Source organism: Globicephala melas, chromosome 5 (assembly GCF_963455315.2).
Source record: "Globicephala melas chromosome 5, mGloMel1.2, whole genome shotgun sequence".
Classification (NCBI taxonomy): Eukaryota; Metazoa; Chordata; class Mammalia; order Artiodactyla; family Delphinidae; genus Globicephala; species Globicephala melas.
The window spans coordinates 109,729,095-109,749,521 of NC_083318.1; the positions used below are offsets into that span (position 1 = coordinate 109,729,095).

Consider the following 20,427-nt stretch of genomic DNA (forward strand, 5'->3'; position numbering starts at 1 on the left):
AAAATTTCTTTCTTTTATTTTATTTTTGGCTGCATTGGGTCTTCGTTGCTGCGTGCGGGCTTTCTCTAGTTGTGGCGAGCAGGGGCTACTCTTCATTGCGGTGGCTTCTCTTGTTGCGGAGCACGGACTCTAGGTGTGCAGGCTCAGTAGTTGTGGCATGTGAGCTCAGTAGTTGTGGCTCGCAGGCTCTAGAGCACAGGTTCAGTAGTTGTGGCGCACGGGCTTAGTTGCTCTGCGGCATGTGGGATTTTCCTGGACCAGGGCTCGAATCTGTGTTCCCTGCATTGGCAGGCAGACTCTTAACAGCTGCGCCACCAGGGAAGTCCCCAAAACATCATCCTTTTAACTCATTAAACTCATGGTTTAACTCATCCTTTTAACTCATCATCCTTTTAAGTCATACTGCTGATGCCCTTTATTCCCATTGAGAAAGCTGTTATATTTAGCACTTAACTTGATAGGATGCTAAAAGTGGTTGTCCTGTTAGGCTTTTAAAAAGCATTATATTAAGATAACAGATGAGAGTAAGTTACTTTGGAAAAGTAAAGCAAGAATTTTGGGAATTTTGACAAGAGAGAAATGGTCATTGATAAGTCTACTGAGAATCAGGAATTTAATGGTGTTTTACAATATTATATAGGGACTTCCCTAGTGGTCCAGTGCTTAAGACTCTGCATTTCCACTGCAATGGAAGCACGGGTTCCATCCCTGGCCGGGGAACTAAGATCGTGTATGCTGCACAGTGTGACAAAAAAATGAATAAAAATAAAATATTATATAATGAATATTTTTATATGAATAAATATAATGTGAAGAACCCTCCTGCAGGAAGCTGAATATAAACATCTCTCCATTGATTTTAGAATTACTTTTTCCTAAGGAAGGAAACCAAACTCTCTTGATAGTCTACATGTCTATTGTTAAACTCTGTGTATCCTTTTTCTTTGAAATTATAACACGGCCGCGTCTGTTCGTTTTGGTCTTGTCAGCACTGCCGGCACCTCTGAAACCTCTCCTGCCTTCCCCAGCAGCCTCAGCCAGCGATCCTCCGACAGACGAGACGCCTTTAATAGTCTTTGATATTTCTGAAGAACAGAGTTGTCCAGAAAACTCCAGTGCTACAAGATGTCCAGTGCCCAAACCAAGATCAAAAAGCAACCTCAGACCAGTGGCCAGAGAGCCTCACGTTAAAGAGCCGGATCCCCAGAAAAGCAGCCCAGCGGCCACGCCAGAGGAGGCAACCCCGAGCCGGCCCCAGTCTCTGTGGGACGATACCGGCCACTCGGACAGTCAGGCAGTGATGAACATTATGAACGCAGAACGGAGCCCAAATACCGTCGTTTCCAGGATCAAAGCACTTGAGGGTCAGACAAATGCGGAAAGCGTGGGACTGCCCAAGAAGCCAGAAATTGCCCCCCGCACAGTCCCCCCGAGGCCTGCTCCTGCCTCAGGGAAACCCTCCGTGGCTCCCAAACCGGCAGCTGACAGAGCCTCTGGAGGCTGGGACTCCTGGACCACAAACAGACTCCGGGGGGCCTCTAGGGAAGGCCTCACCCCACACTCTCCACCGCAAGAAGCAGGGAGCGTCCCTGCAACCAAACCCGAATTGCCAAAGAAACCGAATCCTGGCCTCATACGAAGTGTTAATCCCGAGAGTCTGGGAGGAGGGTCCATGGCCGAGAGCCCCGCCAGTGGGAAGAAAGCCCCGACTCCGGCTCCTCGGCCTTTGCTGCCCAAGAAATCAGCTTCTGCAGGAGTGGCCCCCTACCCTGCGGCCTCAGAAGCGCCCCCCTACCCTGCGGCTTTGCTGAAACCCATCACTGTGCCTCCCCGACTCTCCGTGGCGTCACAAGCCAAAGCGTTCAGGTCCCTGGGAGAAGGACCCCCGGCCAGCCCCCCAGTCCCGGTTCTGCAAAGCAAGCCTCCGGGGGACATCGACCTCATCAGCTTTGACGATGAGGTTTTACCCGCCCCATCTGGGAACCTGGCTGAAGACTCTATTGATTCAGAGATGGTTCTGGGTGAGTAAAACTCAGAAGAGGAGGGCAATCTAAATTCATCATAGAGCATCTCAAGTGGCGCTGCTGTTTGCGTTTCTGGCAATAAGTTATTGAGGCGTGGACGTGCATGTGTGTGCACATGCGAGCATGTGGATGTGTGTGTGTGTGGATGTGTAGAGACAGGGAGAAACACAGCGAGATTAAGAAACAAGGAGCCGGGGCTTCCCTGGTGGCGCAGTGGTTGAGAGCCCGCCTGCCGATGCGGGGGACACGGGTTCGTGCGCCGGTCCGGGAGGATCCCGCGTGCCGCGGAGCGGCTGGGCCCGTGAGCCATGGCCGCTGAGCCTGTGCGTCCGGAGCCTGTGCTCCGCAACGGGAGAGGCCGCAACAGTGAGAGGCTCACGTACAGAAAAAAAAAAAAAGAAACAAGGAGCTGGGTGGGAGATGGAATCAGAGAGCGAAGGGAAAATCTGGGATGGGGAGATGGTGACGGAGAAAGAGGGAGGCACACGTGTTGATTACTCTCACATGAGCCAGACATAAGCAGACTGGGACCAGGGACTTAACTAGATGAGAGGCCGGCTCCCTCCTCGGGCAGGTGGAGATTCAAGCATTAGGAGGAAGAGAGGGAAACTTCTCAGAGTGGGGAAGTCATGCCCCAGAAGGGCTCCTCAGATGGAGCCAGCCCCACGGGAGTGCCGGGAAAGGGGCCAGCCCTGCGGAGGACTCTGGCAGGAGCAGTAAACCCGGCCATATGTTGCAGAATGTTGTTCCATAATCTTCACAGAACACCTTCCCTTGGGAATGGAAAGTTTTGTAAATAAACTACAACAGTTGTAAGTTTCCTGCCAAGATCGGGACAATTAGATTTCCCAAGAGGCAGAGAGTATGTTTTCTTTCCTCACACTGTTCAAATGGAGAGTGTGATGGTAAAGCTTATCTTCGATTTGTCAAACTAAACTGCTGTACTTGTCATTGCTAAGATTCCTTTCACTGCTGTTTACTTACTTGGGCAGAATTTATGAACATGTAAGCGTAATAGTATTTTCAAAAGGTTAGCTGTCATCTTCTAAATGTTTAACATGCATCAAAATGATATAAACTCTGTGATTCAAAACCAAATTCTGCTAAGTACAGGCATATTTTAAATGATAACAACCACATATTTATTAAATATTTATCATGCACACAACATTGTAACTGGCTATAGCATGCCTCTTGTCCATAAGGAGTGGAAAGAAAAACATTAGGATATATTGAACTTCTGCCTAGCTCCAAACCCTCTGCTAGATGTCCAGACGTACATTATTTAATTTAATACTTACCCTAACCCTTTACAAGGCATCATTGGCCCCAGTTTGCAGATGAAGAAAATGAGACTGAGAGAGATCAAAGGGTAATTACTCGGTTTTCCAAAGCAGGATTCAAAGTCTGTCTTTTCTTTCTAAGTCTAGTTTAATTTTCACTCCATCATGTTGGTACTCAGCATTTTCACGAATCCTTAAACCAGGCAACACATTAAAAACTTTTCAAGTTTTTGTTATACCATTTTCTCACTTAAACCCTTTTGGTGTTAACAGGGTTCAGAGTAGGACAGGGAGGGGTAGATCCCACAGCCGCAGGCTGTTCAGGGGTGGAAACAGTACAAGCCAAAATAATAACCACCTTCTGTAGACGCTGCTAGACTCTGTGGGAATGGCAACTTGGTTAATAATTGCTGAGAATTTATTCTGTGTCATCAAGCAGATAATTACAGTCATCTTCAAAAAGGAAGGTCAGCAGTATACATCAACATGAATACAGTATCGTGCTTCCTACTCAGTCTTTTCTGTTTCTTGATTTCTACCACTTCCTTGCACAATGTTTAATTACTGAGGCAGTGTTTCAGCAAAAGGTCTAATTTGCTTGCCCCACCTGACTTTAACCATTGCTCTTACCTGTGGAGTTATCCTGAACTGAACACTCTGTCTTCTTTTTTTAATTTTATAAATTTATTTATTTATTTTATTTATTTTTGTCTGCGTTGGGTCTCTGTTGCTGCGCACTGGCTTTCTCTAGTTGCTGCGAGCGGGGGCTATTCTTCGTTGCGGTGCGTGGGCTTCTCATCGCACTGGCTTCTCTTGTTGCAGAGCACGGGCTCTAGGTGCGCGGGCTTCAGTAGTTGTGGCTCGCGAGCTGTAGAGTGCAGGCTCGGTAGTTGTGGCACATGGGCTTAGCTGCTCTGCGGCCTGTGAGATCTTCCCGGACCAGGGCTCTAACCCATGTCCCCTGCATTGCCAGGCAGATTCTTAACCACTGCGCCACCAGGGAAGTCCACTCTGTCTTCTTTTTAAACCTGCTTCTCTTCCTGTATTCTGCTCCTGTCCTAGTGACACCATCACACACCAGCCCCCCCAAAGGATCCTATCCATCATCCTTGAGCCTTCCTACCTCTCACACACAGTGACTAGCTGTTTGGACTTAGAGTCAGGCAGGTCGGGGTCTACCACTTAAATGCTATGTGACCTTGGGCAATTTACTTAACTCCACAATGCCTCGGTTTCCTCGTCTGTAAAACACGATAATAATACTCCTCCTGGAGGTATTGTAGGGTTAAATATGATTATGGAGGAAAGCCCTATCCCATTGTCTGAAACACGGTAATAATACTCCTCCTGGAGGCATTGCAAGTGTTAAGTATGATTATGGAGGGAAGCCCTATCCCATTGTCTGAAACATGGTGTGTGCTCAATAAGTGGTAGTCATTATTCTTACTTCTTGTCCTTCACATCCAGTTAGTGGTCAAGTCCTGCTGGTTTTATTTTCTGAATAGTTCTTAAATTTTCCTCTAGTTTTCATCACTGCTGCTACTGGCCCACTTTTCTAATCTTTAGGCCCAGATTCCTGCAGTAGCCTCCTAAATTGAGCCTCTGCTTCTGCCTCAAACCCATCATCATATCATGGTTACCCAACGGATTTTTCTAGCGTGTACATTGGACCTTGTTGCTTCCTTGCTTATTGCCCTCCAGAGGCCTTCAAGATCACCTCTGAATTCCTCCAAATGTAGAGGGACTTTTTGTTTGTTTACTGACTGGGGCTTTGTGACTTTTTTGGGGTGGGGGAGCTACACATTTTTTTAATTGAAGTATAATTGACGTGCAGCACTACGTTAGTTCCATGTGCACAGCCTAGTGAGTTGATATTTTAAGAGGATCACCATAAGTCTAGTTACCATCTGCCATCATACAAAGTTATTACAGTATTATTAACGATATTCCCCATGCTCTAAGGCTTTGTGACTTTTTGATGGTGTATTAATAGCATTGTCTTGTAGATAAAGGGTTATGGTCTTTTGATGAAACCTTGCTTAATCGTGCTGGCATCAGCCAAAAACTGGGGGAGGAACACAGGAGAAAGGAGAGAAACTCACAGATACGTCTTTCCTTCTTTTTCTTTTCCCTCAAAAAATAAAGAAAATCCAATAAAGTAGTTTTCATAAAATGAAGTTGCCATATTAATCTCAGGAAATAGAGATCAGAAAATACTGAAGCTATGAAAACACTGTAAGGATTAGAAAAATTATTAAAGGGAAACTCATAAAACAGGCAATTTAATACTGGATTCATTTCTTAGGTAGAATGCCTTCCAGGTTAATGTAGTGGAGCTGAGAAGCATTAGCAATTCCTCTTCACACCTTTACAAATCATACCCAGGTGTCAAAAAAGCAGAATACTGCTGTCAACCCCATTACACAGACCAGAATGATAGTTTGGCAGCCAATTTCTGCTATTAACAGAACTCAAGGGAAAGAAGGAAATGACAGAAAAGCTAGCCAAGGATGGTGAAACTAATTATGATGACAAGCATATTATTGGAGACAGGTAATGGGCAGAAAACTACATTCTCATCAATGTTTTTCCCAACCCAGTAATGAAGACCATGTGGCTATAGGTGTAAAGGGGCAGCAGGTGTGAGGGGGCTGGAAGGAGGGCAGAGTAAACACTGCAAATAAAAGTAGAGAAAGATGCCATGGACTCTCCTTAGACTTGGTTAGGAGATGCTTTTGCAGGTAGTTGTGTTTTCTCTATAGAAGCAAGAGCAAAGAGTCTGTGATAGAGGAAATTATGACACTAGGGTTCTTAACCCTTTCTGGATCACAGAGCTCAGTTAGCCTATGAATCTTTTTTCTCCCTTGAAAATAACCCTTTTGCACACGTATGCACAGTTGGAGGTACAGTTTCCAGAGCTTCAAGGGCCTATTCTTGGAACCCAGATTAAGGACGTCTACAGAATGTTGGAAATTGCATTCAGTGGACTTCTGAAATAAATTCTGGTTGCATCCATACAATGGAATATTGGGCAGTAGCTAAAAAAGAGGCAGACCACCTATTATCCCCTACTATGGACCAACCGCCAAGGTACTCTGGGTGAAAAATGCAAGGTATAGATAGTAGTCATGGTATTTTAGCTATAGTGTTGGTGTTAAAACACATAGTTACATGTACATATGCTGTGTCTTTGGAAGACGTATTAAAAATGCTAACAAAGGTGGTCTTTTATGAGGGAACTCCATCAGCAGGAGAGGATGGGGGAAGCTGGTCTTCAAATAGATGACCGTAAGCAGAATTAGGATGAAAGAAACTAGGAGGCATATCCCTTGTCTTTGCCACAGAGAAAGAGCTGCCCCCCACACTGTTCCTCAGCCTGTGAGGAGTAGAAATTTTAAGAATAATAAGATGCGATTTTTCTAAACAATTATATTATTCAAGGTTACAAATAAAAGCTAATTAGTATGAACTAAATATGTCTAAATTAGACAAATTCAAAAATATGTATCTGCATTATTTCCTATTAAATAGAATCACTGAGGAGTATTAGCCAAAAAAAAGAGTTTTTGTTTTTCTCGTTACTTTATGGAAAATTTTATGGCCATTATTGTCTTGAAAAAGCAGCTAAAGGGACAAGTATTTTCATATTTTTCCTCTTCTTTCTTTTTTTTTTTTTTTTAATTTTTATTGTTGGCTGCAGTGGGTCTTCGCTGCTGCGTGCCGGCTTTCTCTAGTTGCGACGAGGGGGGGCTACTCTTTGTTGTGGTGCACGGGCTGGGTTGCTCCGCGGCATGTGAGATCTTCCCGGACCAGGGATCAAACCTGTGTCCCCTGCATTGGCACGCGGATTCTTAACCACTGTGCCACCAGGGAAGTCCCTCCTCTTATTTCTAAGTGATTTTTGTTTCAGTTTGTTTGGCAGGGGTGTTATTTCAGCTTAATTTTGTAACTTTTTTCATGTGATTGAATTTATTTTATTGGATTTTTTTTCAGTCACAAAGTAACATATATTTGCGGTAACAAGTCTAACAATATAAACATTTAGTAAAAGGCAAAAATGAATCTCCCTCCAATCCATTCAAATCCCCAGAATAACCAGTGTGAACCATGTTGTATGTAGCTTTCTGTGCCTTTGGACATTCCAAGCCAAAGCTTACAAACACGTACACGTACATGTACTTCTTCCTGTTATTTACAAAAAGTTTTACCTAACTGTACCCATTACTCAGCAGCAAAAATGTTTACTTACCTAACTGTACCCATTACCCAGCAGCTTACTTTATTCATTTAGTAATGAGGTTTAGGGACTTCTCTCCAGGCCAGTAGATCTAAGTCTGACTCCTTGTTCCCTGATACCTGCCTGATATTCCCTGGTATGAGCGCAGCACAGGCAAGTCCACGTTTCCCCAATTGATGGACACCACTACAAAAAATGCTCTTGTAAACACTCTTGTAAATATTTTTACTTCTACTAGTGCTTTTATAAAGAAATTTCCAGAAGTGGGACTCCTGGCTTAAAGATCATGAACTTTAAACTTATTAACAGTAGCAACAATCCAGTTTCCCACCTGGCAGTGCCAGGAGTTCCCAAACGTGAGGTACCATCCTTGCCTTCTAGGTTGCCCCCTTAACATTGCTATTGGAGAAAAATACCCCTCTCACGAAAAGACGCAAAAAGTAAGCATACTGTGTAGCTAGAGGGAGACTCTCACACCATCATCAAGATGAAAAACAGGCCTCTGGCTCCACCTTCTCACTGAAGTGATGCTGTCTCTCCTCTCCGCTCATCGGCACGCCTCTTCTGGAAGGCAGCCTGGGACAGGGCGCAGCGAGGCACAGGCCAAGCTCACTGACTCAGGGAGCACAGCTAGGGGAAGTCATGAAGCAGACCCACTCCTGCCAAACAGCCACAGTACTGGAACACTCAGACTTCCTTGCTTCACTGTACTGACAAAGAATTTTTTTTCTTCTTTGTTTTGGAGAATAATTACAGATGATCTGAGTGCCAGTTATCAAAGAGCAGCTAATGATACTAAAAATAAAGACCAAGAAAGAGAGAGAAAGTGGGTAGCTAGGACACTTTGAATACTTTGTATTTAAGTTGTATCTTGCTACTTCAGTTTAAATCTAGCAGGTTTTAAAAAATGACTGGACCCTTTAATGCGGTAGTTGAGACCTGCAGGATTTGGGACGGGGTTCTCTGAGGCTGGTCCTCCAAGAACAAGCACATTTGGGATCCCCCTGTGCCCAGCCCTCCAAGGGCACTGAGTGGCCTCTTTCTCCTTCTCTGCCCTCCTTGTTCGTGCTCTCACTCCTGGGATGTGAGAGAGAGAGACTGTACGTGGTATCCTGGCCCAGAACATCAGATGGGTTGGGAAACAATTGAAGTGATTCCATACTCAAGATTTTCTTCTCCCTCCACACTCACCTCCCCAAAATCACCAACTAAAAACCTATCCTAATAACCACCAGATCGTAGGGGCCCAAAGCAGCTGTTAAAGCAGAAATACCACTTGAATGGGAGAGCACTGTGAACAGTTATCAGCCTTAATCCTTTTCTTGAATTTTGGTCCTTTTCCCAGCAGGAAACAGAGCCCTGAGAGGATGGGCTGTTACAGCCAAGGTTGAGGGGACGGGGGACAGTCAAGTCTGCAGCAGTAGGGGAAGGAAAGTCGCTCCTTGGAGGTCAGTGGGTTCCAGTGAGGGCCAAGGAGGCAGAGCAGGGGCAACGGCAGGGGAGAGAGACGAATAGGAAGGAAAGGTGTGCCCACAGGAGAGATACTATGTTTCTGTGTTTGAATAAAATAAATGCCGAGATTGGGGTCTTCAAATTCTTTCATTCTAGCTAGCATTACTCAGAACAGATGACACGTTCAGGGAGTTCAGTTTCAGGTAATGTTTGCAATAATGGGCTTTAATACCAGCCTACCTTCGCCTGTTTATCCATCAGCACTGCTGTTTCCTAAAAACCCAAAGTGTATTTTTCAGCTTGGAAGAACTGTTAGAATATGCAAAATCCATCTGTTGGAAAGAGGATCATGGAGCCTTCCTCTCCCTCGCCCCCTGCACTCCTGTTTCATGCTGCAACCTGCTTCCCTTCTGCCCACAACTGAAGTTCCGCCTTGCTCTACGTTTCCCTTTTTCAGTAGCATGTCTCACCTTCTAATATACCACATGAATCAACAATATATTTACTGTTTATTGTCTCCATCTCCTGCTGGAGTGTAAGCATCACAAGGGCAGAGTTCTTTGCTCTGTTCAATGACGTATTCCCAGCATCTAGAATAGTATTTGATGTGTAGCAGGCACCCGATCAATACTGAATGAAAAAAAGTGGAAGAGTAAGTTACAAAGAAATAGGTATAAAATGATCCTGTTTGTGTTTTTCAAAATACCTACGTAATAATACTTATGATACAGGTTTGTGTTTTTCAAAATACGTATGTAATAATACATATGATACAGAAAAAAAATCTGTAGACAGATACACATATTTTAGATAATAATTATTACTGCAGGGATAGGATTACAGGAGACTTTCTATCATATATTCCTTTTTTTTTTTTAAAGATCAACTTTTTTTTTTTAATAAATTTATTTATTTTTGGCTGTGTTGGGTCTTCATTGTTGCGTGCGGGCTTTCTCTAGTGGCGAGCGGGGGCTACTCTTTTTTTTTTTTTTTTTTAAGGCATCTGAAGAATCACCACTATCTTAACCTGAGTTTTGGCAACTCAGGTTAAGGGTTTTTTTATTTATTTATTTTTAATTTTGGCTGTGTTCGGTCTTCGTTTCTGTGCGAGGGCTTTCTCCAGTTGCAGCAAGCGGGGGCCACTCTTCATTGCAGTGTGCAGCCTCTCTTGTTGTGGAGCGCAGGCTCCAGACGCTCAGGCTCAGTAGTTGTGGCTCATGGGCCTACTTGCTCCGCGGCATGTGGGATCCTCCCAGACCAGGGGTCGAACCCGTGTCCCCTGCATTGGCAGGCAGATTCTCAACCACTGTGCCACCAGGGAAGCCCGGGGGCTACTCTTCATTGTGGTGCGAGGGCTTCTCATTGCGGTGGCTTCTCTTGTTGTGGAGCACAGGCTCTAGGCGCACGGGCTTCAGTAGTTGTGGCATGCAGGCTTCAGTAGTTGTGGCTTGTGGGCTCTAGAGCGCAGGCTCAGTAGTTGTAGCTCACGGGCTTAGTTGCTCCATGGCATGTGGGATCTTTCCGGACCAGGGATCGAACCTGTGTCCCCTGCATTGGCAGGCGGATTCTTAACCACTGCGCCACCAGGGAAGTCCCTATCATATATTTCTTAATGTTTCCTATTTTTACAATAAATGTTACTTTTGAAATGAAAAATAATGCTATAACAAAATAAGGAATTGACGAATTTCCTTAGACCTAAAAGAAGAAGCTTTGTTTGTTTTCTGGAGATATAGGTTACAATGGAAGAAAGTGATATTATTCCAAGAGCCTTTTTTGAAAGTTTGATATTGTTTTGATGATGTTGAGTTGGATTTTTGAGCATAGACAAGACTCGCCTCACTAATAAGCTAATAGACCGGTTTCCATAGAGGGGTCATCTAATTTTTTTTTCCTAACTAGCCTAATAATTATTATTTTACCTAGCATGCCATCTGGGGGCCTTACTTAGGTGATAGATAATAAACTTAAAATAGGATTGTACTTAACCATCCTATCTCCCCACCTCGCACCGTTACTGGCACATGGTAAGCAGACATGTGAGATCAAGTGACTAGTGAGTGGGTGATGCTCTGGTAGCAGGTCTGAGAGTGGGGTTGCCTGAGAGCTGGGTGGAAGGGAAGGGCAAGTATCAAGGAGCTGAAAGGCCATCTTATCCTTAGCTCAGCTCTTCGTGTATTCTGAAAAGAGCTGGTCAGCAAAAGATGCTTTATTGAACTGCAGCTCATAACAGGCAGAACATGAATGCTGTTCATCACAAGTGCTGTGAAGTGCATTGTTTATAGGGAGTATCTCCCTACAGGCGAGATCCAGAGAACAGGTTCTGAATACAGTATGTATTCATTCTGCCTCTTGCTGAATAAAGGCAAAAGCGGCCTCTCGAGACCCTGTGCGCTGTATAGAGTATGCATTATACAGCATTTGATTTTATTTTTGCTAATCTATTTATTTTTAGGTTTTTCATCTTCTAAAAATTTTTTGGTCATCTTCCCAAACTACTAAAAAGAACATTTACATTAAAGAAAAAAAGACTATTTCTTTCGGTAAAAAAATTTGGTGGGGGATTTCCCTGGCGGTCCAGTGGTTAGGGCTCCACGCTCTCACTGCCGAGGGCCTGGGTTCCACCCCTGGTTGGGTAACTAAGACCCCACAAGCCTTGCGGCATGGCCAAAAACGAAAAAAGGAAGAAAAAAGTTTGGTGGTTGTGCTTTTATTTAAAATACTCTCCCTAAGCACATACTGTCCATTTTAAATGAGTGGGTTAAGATGGAGAATATATATCCTTGGCCCAAAATTAAATATTTGAAGGGAGATGTCTTATTTTATTTCCAGGATAAAACGTTTTCCGTTTTCATGTTAGCAAGGTGTAGTTTCACTTCACTGTTCAATCCGAGAGTGCTGCTGCCAGGCTCCGGCAGGGTGGGATGAGGGGTGGGGACCAGGCCCAGGGCCAGCCCTTCAGGGAGGTATTCCAATGCAGGCACAGGGGTGGGGCAAAGAGACCTTCCTTCCTGGGGGATCCGGGAAGCTTCACTATAGGGGGGAAATTGGCTGCATGTTTCAGTTGCCCCTCAATTTCCAGGCAGACACTTATGGAATGATTACACTCCTGTGAAAGATAGCTTCTACATAATTGAAGATTGTCCCGGATCTCTCTCATCAGAGAGGAAGAAAAGCCACATGAATTATTTACGGAGCACCAAGTTATTTCCTTTCATGAGCCCTGACTTTGTTTTTGTCTCTGCAAACTGAGATTTTGTTTATCCATGAATAGTTTTCCCTAGAGCATGAAAAATATGACTCTTTAATTATGAATGAGGTTTTTTTGTTTGAGTCCGTGTTAACTAAAACATGCAAAATACACTGTGTTTTTCATTAGATCCCTTTCAGCTCCCCACAAGAACAGAACCAGCAAAGGAACGAGCAGTTCAACCAGCACCCACCAGGAAGCCCACTGTGATTCGAATTCCAGCCAAACCAGGAAAATGTAAGCACTTCTCTGCCTCATTTATTTGCTTCTCCAAGAGCCAGGGAAAAATATATGCTAATTATCAATGTCTGCTTTTGAAATTATGTGTAATCAGCCACTTACTATTATTTTTCTGTCGAGAACATTTTCTTTTAACATCTTTATTGGAGTATAATTGCTTTACAATGGTGTGTTAGTTTCTGCTGTATAACAGAGTGAATCAGCTATACCTATACATATATCCCCATATCTCCTCCCTCATTTATTTTTTAATTTTTTAACATCTTTATTGCAGTATAATTGCTTTACAATGGTGTGTTAGTTTCTGCTTTATAACAAAGTGAATCAGTTATACATATACATATATCCCCATATCTCTTCTCTCTTGCATCTCCCTCCCTCCCACCCTCCCTATCCCACCCCTCTAGGTGGTCACAGAGCACTGAGCTGATCCCCCTGTGCTATGCAGCTGCTTCCCACTAGCTATCTAGTTTACATTTGGTAGTATATATATGTCCATGCCACTCTGTTTGTCCCAGCTTCCCCTTCCCCCTCACCATATCCTCAAGTCCATTCTCGGCATCTGCATCTTTATTCCTGTCCTGCCCCTAGGTTCTTCAGAACCACTTTCTTTTTTAGGATTCCATATATATGTATTAGCATACGGTATTTGTTTTTCTCTTTCTGACTTACTTCACTCTGTATGACAGACTCTAGGTACATCCACCTCACTAAAAATTAACTCAATTTTGTTTCTTTTTATGGCTGAGTAATATTCCGTTGTATATATGTGCCACATCTTCTTTATCCATTCATCTGTCGATGGACACTTAGGTTGCTTCCATGACTTGCTTATTGTAAATAGAGCTGCAATGAACATTGTGGTACATGACTCCTTTAGAATTATGGTTTTCTCAGGGTATATGCCCAGTAATGGGATTGCTGGGTCGTATGGTAATTCTATTTTTAGTTTTTTAAGGAACCTCCAAACTGTTCTCCATAGTGGCTGTATCAATTTACATTCCCACCAACAGTGCAGGAGGGTTCCCTTTTCTCCACACCCTCTCCAGCATTTATTGTTTGTAGATTTTTTGATGATGGCCATTCTGACTGGTGTGAGGTGATACCTCATTGTAGTTTTGATTTGCATTTCTCTAATGATTAGTGATGTTGAACATCCTTTGATGTCTTTGTTGGGAATCTGTATATCTCCTTGGGAGAAATGTCTGTTTAGGTTTTCTGCCCATTTTTGGATTGGGTTGTTTGTCTTTTTGATATTGAGCTGTATGAGCTGCTTATAGATTTTGGAGATTAATCCTTTGTCAGTTGCTTCATTTGCAAATGTTTTCTCCCATTCTAAGGGTTGTCTTTTCATCTTGTTTATGGTTTCCTTTGCTGTGAAAAAGCTTTTAAGTTTCATTAGGTCCCATTTGTTTACTTTCATTTTTATTTCCATTTCTCTAGGAGGTGGGTCAAAAAGGATCACACTTTGATTTATGTCATAGAGTGTTCTGCCTGTGTTTCTTCTAAGAGTTTTATAGTGTCTGGCCTTAACATTTAGGTCTTTAATCCATTTTGAGTTTATTTTTGTGTATGGCATTAGGGAGTGTTCTAATTTCATTGTTTTACGTGTAGCTGTCCAGTTTTCCCAGCACGACTTATTCTCCATTGTATATTCTTGCCTCCTTTATCAAAGATAAGGTGACCATATGTGCATGGGTTTATCTCTGGACATTCTTTCCTGTTCCATTAATCTGTGTTTCTGTTTTTGTGCCAATACCATACTGTCTTGATGACTGTAGCTCTGTAGTATAGTCCGAAGTCAGGGAGCCTGATTCCTCCAGCTCCGTTTTTTCTTTCTCAAGATTGCTTTGGCTATTCGGGGTCTTTTGTGTTTCCATACAAATTGTGAAATTTTTTATTCTAGTTCTGTGAAAAATGCCATTGGTAGTTTTATAGGGATTGCATTCAATTTGTAGATTGCTTTGGGTAGTTGAGTCATTTTCACAATGTTGATTCAAGAACATGGTATATCTCTCCATCTGTCTGTATCATCTTTAATTTCTTTCATCAGTGTCTTATAGTTTTCTTCATACAGGTCTTATAGTTTTCTTCATACAGGTCTTTTGTCTCCTTAGGTAGGTTTATTCCTAGGTATTTTATTCTTTTTGTTCCAGTGGTAAATGGGAATGTTTCCTTAATTTCTCTTTCAGATTTTTCATCATTAGTATATAGGGATGCAAGAGTTTTCTGTGTATTAATTTTGTATCCTGCTACTTTACCAAATTCGTTGATTAGCTCTAGTGGTTTTCTGGTGGCATCTTTAAGATTCTGTATTTATAGTATTATGTCATCTGCAGAGAGTGACAGCTTTACTTCTTCTTTTCTGATTTGGATTCCTTTTATTTCTTTTTCTTCTCTGATTGCTGTGGCTAAAACTTCCAAAACTATGTTGAATAATAGAGGTGAGAGTGGGCAACCTAGTCTTGTTCCTGATCTTAGTGGAAATGGTTTCAGTTTTCATCATTGAGAACAATGTTGGCTGTGGGTATGTCATATCTGGCCTTTATTATGTTGAGGTAAGTTTCCTCTATTCCCACTTTCTGGCATGTTTTTATCATAAATGGGTGTTGAATTTTGTTGAAAGCTTTTTCTGTTTCTATTGAGATTAATTATGTGGTTTTTCTCCTTCAGTTTGTTAATATGGTTTATCACATTGATTGATTTGCGTATATTGAAGAATTCTTGCTTGCTTCCTGGGATAAATCCCACTATATCATGGTGTATGATCCTTTTAATGTGCTGTTGGATTCTGTTTGCTAGTATTTTGTTTAGGATTTTTACATGTATGTTCATCAGTGATATTGGTGTGTAGATTTCTTTTTTTGTGACATCTTTGTCTGGTTTTGGTATCAGGGTGATGGTGGCCTCGTAGAATGAGTTTGGCAGTGTTCCTCCCTCTGCTATATCTTGGAAGAGTTTGAGAAGGATAGGTGTTAGCTCTTCTCTAAATGTTTGATAGAATTCGCCTGTGAATCCTTCTGATCCTGCGCTTTTCTTTATTGGAAAATTTTTAATCACAGTTTCAATTTCAGTGCTTGTGATTTGTCTGTTTATATTTTCTATTTCTTTCTGGTTCAGTCTCAGAAGTTTGTGCATTTCTAAGAATTTGTCCATTTCTTCCAGGTTGTCCATTTTATTGGCATAGAGTTGCTTGTAGTAATCTCTCATGATCCTTTGTATTTCTGCAGTGTCAGTTGTTACTTCTCCTTTTTCACTTCTAATTCTGTTGATTTGAGTCTTCTCCCTTTTTTTCTTGATGAGTCTGGCTAATGGTTTATCGATTTTGTTTATCTTCTCAAAGAACCAGCTTTTAGTTTTATTGATCTTTGCTATAGTTTCCTTCATTTCTTTTTCATTTATTTCTGATCTGATCTTTATGATCTTTCCTTCTGCTAACTTTGGGGGTTTTTTGTTCTTCTTTCTCTACTTGCTTTAGTGTAAGGTTAGGTTGTTTATTTGAGATGTTTCTTGTTTCTTGAGGTAGGATTGTATTGCTATAGACTTCCTTCTTAGAACTGCTTTTGTTGCATCCCATAGGTTTTGGGTCATCGTGTTTTCATTGTCATTTGTTTCTAGGTATTTTTTGATTTCCTCTTTGATTTCTTCGGTGATCTCTTGTGTATTTAGTAGTGTATTGTTTAGCCTCCGTGGTTTGTATTTTTTACAGATTTTTTCCTGTAATTGATATCTAGTCTCATTGCGTTGTGGTCAGAAAAGACACTTGATACAATTTCAATTTTCTTAAAGTTACCAGTCCTTGATTTGTGACCTAAGATATGGTCTATCCTGGAGAATGTTCCATGAGCAGAAGAAAGCATATTCTGTTGTTTTTGGATGGAATGTCCTATAAATATCAATTAAGTCCATCTTGTTTAATGTATCATTTAAAGCTTGTGTTTCCTTATTTATTTTCATTTTGGGTGATCTGTCCATTGGTGAAAGTGGGGTGTTAAAGGCCCCTACTATGATTGTGTTACTGTCGATTTCCCCTTTTATGGCTGTTAGCATTTGCCTGATGTATTGAGGTGCTTCTATGTTGGGTGCATAAATATTTACAATTGTTATATCTTCTTCTTGGACTGATCCCTTGATCATTATGTAGTGCCCTTCTTTGTCTCTTGTAATAGTCTTTATTTAAACATCTATTTTGCCTGGTATGAGAATTGGCACTCCAGCTTTCGTTTGATTTCCATTTGCGTAGAATATCTTTTTCCATCCCCTCACTTTCAGTCTGTATTTGTCCCCAGGTCTGAAGTGGCTGTCTTGTAGATAGCATATATATGGGTCTTGTTTTTGTATCCATTCAGCCTGTCTGTGTCTTTTGGTTGGAGCATTTAATCCAATTACCTTTAAGGTAATTATCGATATGTATGTTTCTATGACCATTTTCTTAATTGTTTTGGGTTTGTTATTGTAGGTCTTTTCCTTCTCTTGTGTTTCCTGCCTAGAGAAGTTCCTTTAGCATTTGTTGTAAAGCTGGTTTAGTGGTGCTGAATTCTCTTAACTTCTGCTTGTCTGTAAAGGTTTTAATTTCTCCGTTGAATCTGAATGAGATCCTTGCTCAGTAGAGTAATCTTGCTTGTAGGTTTTTCCCTTTCATCACTTTAAATATGTCCTGCCACACCCTTCTGGCTTGCAGAGTTTCTGCTGAGAAATCTGCTGAGGAATCAGCTGAATCCTTATGGGGATTCCCTTGTATGTTACTTGTTGCTTTTCCCTTGCTGCTTTTAATATTTTTTCTTTGTATTTAATTTTTGATACTTTGATTAACATGTGTCTTGGCGTGTTTCTCCTTGGATTTATCCTGTATGGGACTCTCTGTGCTTCTTGGACTTGACTGACTATTTCCTTTCCCACAATAGGGAAGTTTTCAACTCTAATCTCTTCAAATATTTTCTCAGTCCCTTTGTTTTTCTCTTCTTCTTCTGGGACCCCTATAATTTGAATGTTGGTGCTTTCAATATTGTCCCAGAGGTCTCTGAGACTGTCCTCAGTTCTTTTCATTCTTTTTTGGTTATTCTGCTCTGTGGTAGTTATTTCCACTCTTTTATCTTCCCGGTCACTTATCCGTTCCTCTGCCTCAGTTATTCTCCTGTTGATTCCTTCTAGAGAATTTTTGATTTCATTTATTGTGTCATTCATCATTGTTTGTTTGCTCTTTAGTTCTTCTAGATCCTTGTTAAACGTTTCTTGTATTTTCTCCATTCTATTTCCAAGATTTTGGATCATCTTTGCTATCATTACTCTGAATTCTTTTTCAGGTAGACTGCCTAGTTCCTCTGATTTGTTTGGTGTGGTGGGTTTTTACTTTACTCCTTTATCTGCTGTGTATTCCTCTGTCTTCTCATTTTGCTTAACTTGCTGCATTTCGGGTCTGCTTTTTGCAGGCTGCACGTTCATAGTTCCCATTGTTTTTGGTGTCTGCTGCCAGTGGGGAAGATTGGTTCAGTGGGTTGTGTAGGCTTCCTGGTGGAGGGGACTAGTGCCTGTGTTCTGGTGGATGAAGCTGGATCTTGTCTTTCTGGTGGGCAGGACCACGTCCTGTGGTGTGGTTCGGGGTGTCTGTGACCTTATTATGATTTTAGGCCACCTCTCTGCTAATGGGTGGTGTTGTGTTCCTGTCTTGCTAGTTGTTTGGCATAGGGTGTCCAGCACTGTAGCTTGCTGGTCGTTGAGTGGAGCTGGGTCTTAGTGTTGAGATGGAGATCTCTGGGAGAGCTTTTGCCATTTGATATTATGTGTAGCTGGCAGGACTCTGGTGGACCAATGTCCTGAACTAGGCTCTCCCACCTCAGAGGCTCACGCTTGACACCTGGCCAGAGCACCAAGACCTTGTCTGCCACTCAGCTCAGAAGAAAAGGGAGAAAACGAAAGAGAGAAAGAGAGGAAGGAAGGAAGGAAAAATAAAATGAAGTTATTAAAATAAAAAATAAAAGAATTATTAAAATAAAAAGGTAATCAACAAAGAAAAAGAAGAGAGCAAGCAAACTAGTAAACAAATCCACCAATGATAACAAGTGCTAAAAACTATACTAAAAAATTAACCATAAAACAAACAAAGAAAAAAACAACAGACAGAACCCTAGGACAAATGGTAAAAGCAAAGCTATACAGACAAGATCACACAAAGAAGCATACACATACACACTCACAAAAAGAGAAAAAGGAAAAAAAAATATATATATATATATATATTTTTTTTTTTTAAAGGGGGGCTTCCCTGGTGGCACAGTGGTTGAGAGTCCGCCTGCCGATGCAGGCGACACGGGTTCGTGCCCCGGTCCGGGAAGATCCCACGTGCCACGGAGCAGCTGGGCCCGTGAGCCATGGCCGCTGAGCCTGCGTGTCTGGAGCCTGTGCTCCACAACAGGAGAGGCCACAACAGTGAGAGGCCCGCGTACCGCAAAAAAAAAAAAAAAAAAAAAAAAAAGGAAGAGAGCAACCAAATCAATAAACAAATCTACCAATGATAATAAGCTCTAAATATTAAACTAAGATAAACCTAAAACCAGAAACAAATTAGATGCAGATAGCAAACCCCAAGTCTACAGTTGCTCCCAGAGTCCCCTGACTCAATTTTGGGATTGTTTTCTATTCAGATATTCCACAGATGCAGGGTACATCAAGGTGATTATGGAGCTTTAATCCGCTGCTCCTGAGGCTGCTGGGAGAGATTTCCCTTTCTCTTCTTTTTTCCCACAGCTCCTGGGGTTCAGCTTTGGATTTGGCCCCGCCTCTGCATGTAGGTCGCCTGAGGGCGTCTGTTTCCTGCCCAGACAGGACGGGGTTAAAGTAGCAGCTGATTAGGGGGCTCTGGCTCACTCAGGCTGGGGAGAGGGAGTGGTACGGAATGCGGGGCGAGCCTGTGGTGGCAGAGGCTGGTGTGACGTTGCACCAGCCTGAGGCGTGCCATGTGCTCTCCCTGGGAAGTTGTCCCTGGATCACGGGACCCTGACAGGGGCGGGTTGCACAGGCTCCCAAGAGGGGAGGTGTGGATAGTGACCTGTGCTTGCACGCAGGCTTCTTGGTGGCTGCAGCAGCAGCCTTAGCATTTCATGCCTGTCTCTGGGGTCCGTGCTGATAGCCGCAGCTTGCGCCCGTCTCTGGAGCTCGATTTGGCGTTGCTCTGAATCCCCTCTCCTTGCACACCCCGAAACAATGGTCTCTTACCTCTTAGGCCGTTCCAGACTTTTTCCCGGACTCCCTTCTAGCTAGCTGTGGCACACTAGCCCCCTTCGGGCTGTGTTCACGCAGCCAACCCCAGTCCTCTCCCTGGGATCTGACCTCGGAAGCCCGAGCCTCAGCTCCCAGCCCCCACCCACCCCAGTGGGTGAGCAGACAAGCCTCTCGGGCTGGTGAGTGCTGGTCGGCACCGATCCTCTGTGCGGGAATCTCTCCGCTTTGCCCTCCGCACCCCTGTTGCTGTGCTCTCCTCTGTGGCTCCGAAGCTTCTCCCCCGCCACACCCCTCATCTCCACCAGTGAAGGGGCTTCCTAGTGTGTAGAAACTTTTCCTCCTTCACAGCTCCCTCCCAGAGTTGCAGGTCCCATCCCTATTCTTTTGTCTCTGTTTTTTCTTTTGACCTGCCCAGGTACGTGGGGAGTTTCTTGCCTTTTGGGAAGTCTGAGGTCTTCTGCCAGCATTCATTAGGTGTTCTGTAGGAGTTGTTCCACATGTAGACGTATTTTTGATGTATTTGTGGGGAGGAATGTGATCTCCACGTCTTACTCCTCCGCCATCTTGAAGGTCCTCCCCTCGAGAACATTTAAAAGCAAGTTGTTTTCTCATAATTCTTTAGACAATTAGTACAGCAAATTTTATTTTTTTGGATTTTTTAAATTTATTTTTGGCTGCATTGGGTCTTCGTTGCTGCATGCAGGCTTTCTCTAGTTGTGGCGA

General features: G+C 42.8%; 1 protein-coding gene across 8 annotated transcripts in view; it reads left to right on the top strand.

The window, feature by feature from the left end:
- Positions 1 to 20,427, top strand: part of SH3D19 (SH3 domain containing 19) — a 180,119-nt gene that overhangs the window by 123,707 nt on the left and 35,985 nt on the right. For 7 of the 8 annotated variants that reach the window (XM_030878201.2, XM_030878205.2, XM_030878202.2 and 4 more), the window contains 2 exons: positions 990 to 2,021; positions 12,376 to 12,483. In XM_030878201.2, the coding sequence (XP_030734061.1) occupies positions 990 to 2,021; positions 12,376 to 12,483 (1,140 nt within the window). The remainder of the gene's footprint in view (positions 1 to 989; positions 2,022 to 12,375; positions 12,484 to 20,427) is intronic. The other variant, XM_030878204.2, reaches the window with a different exon arrangement.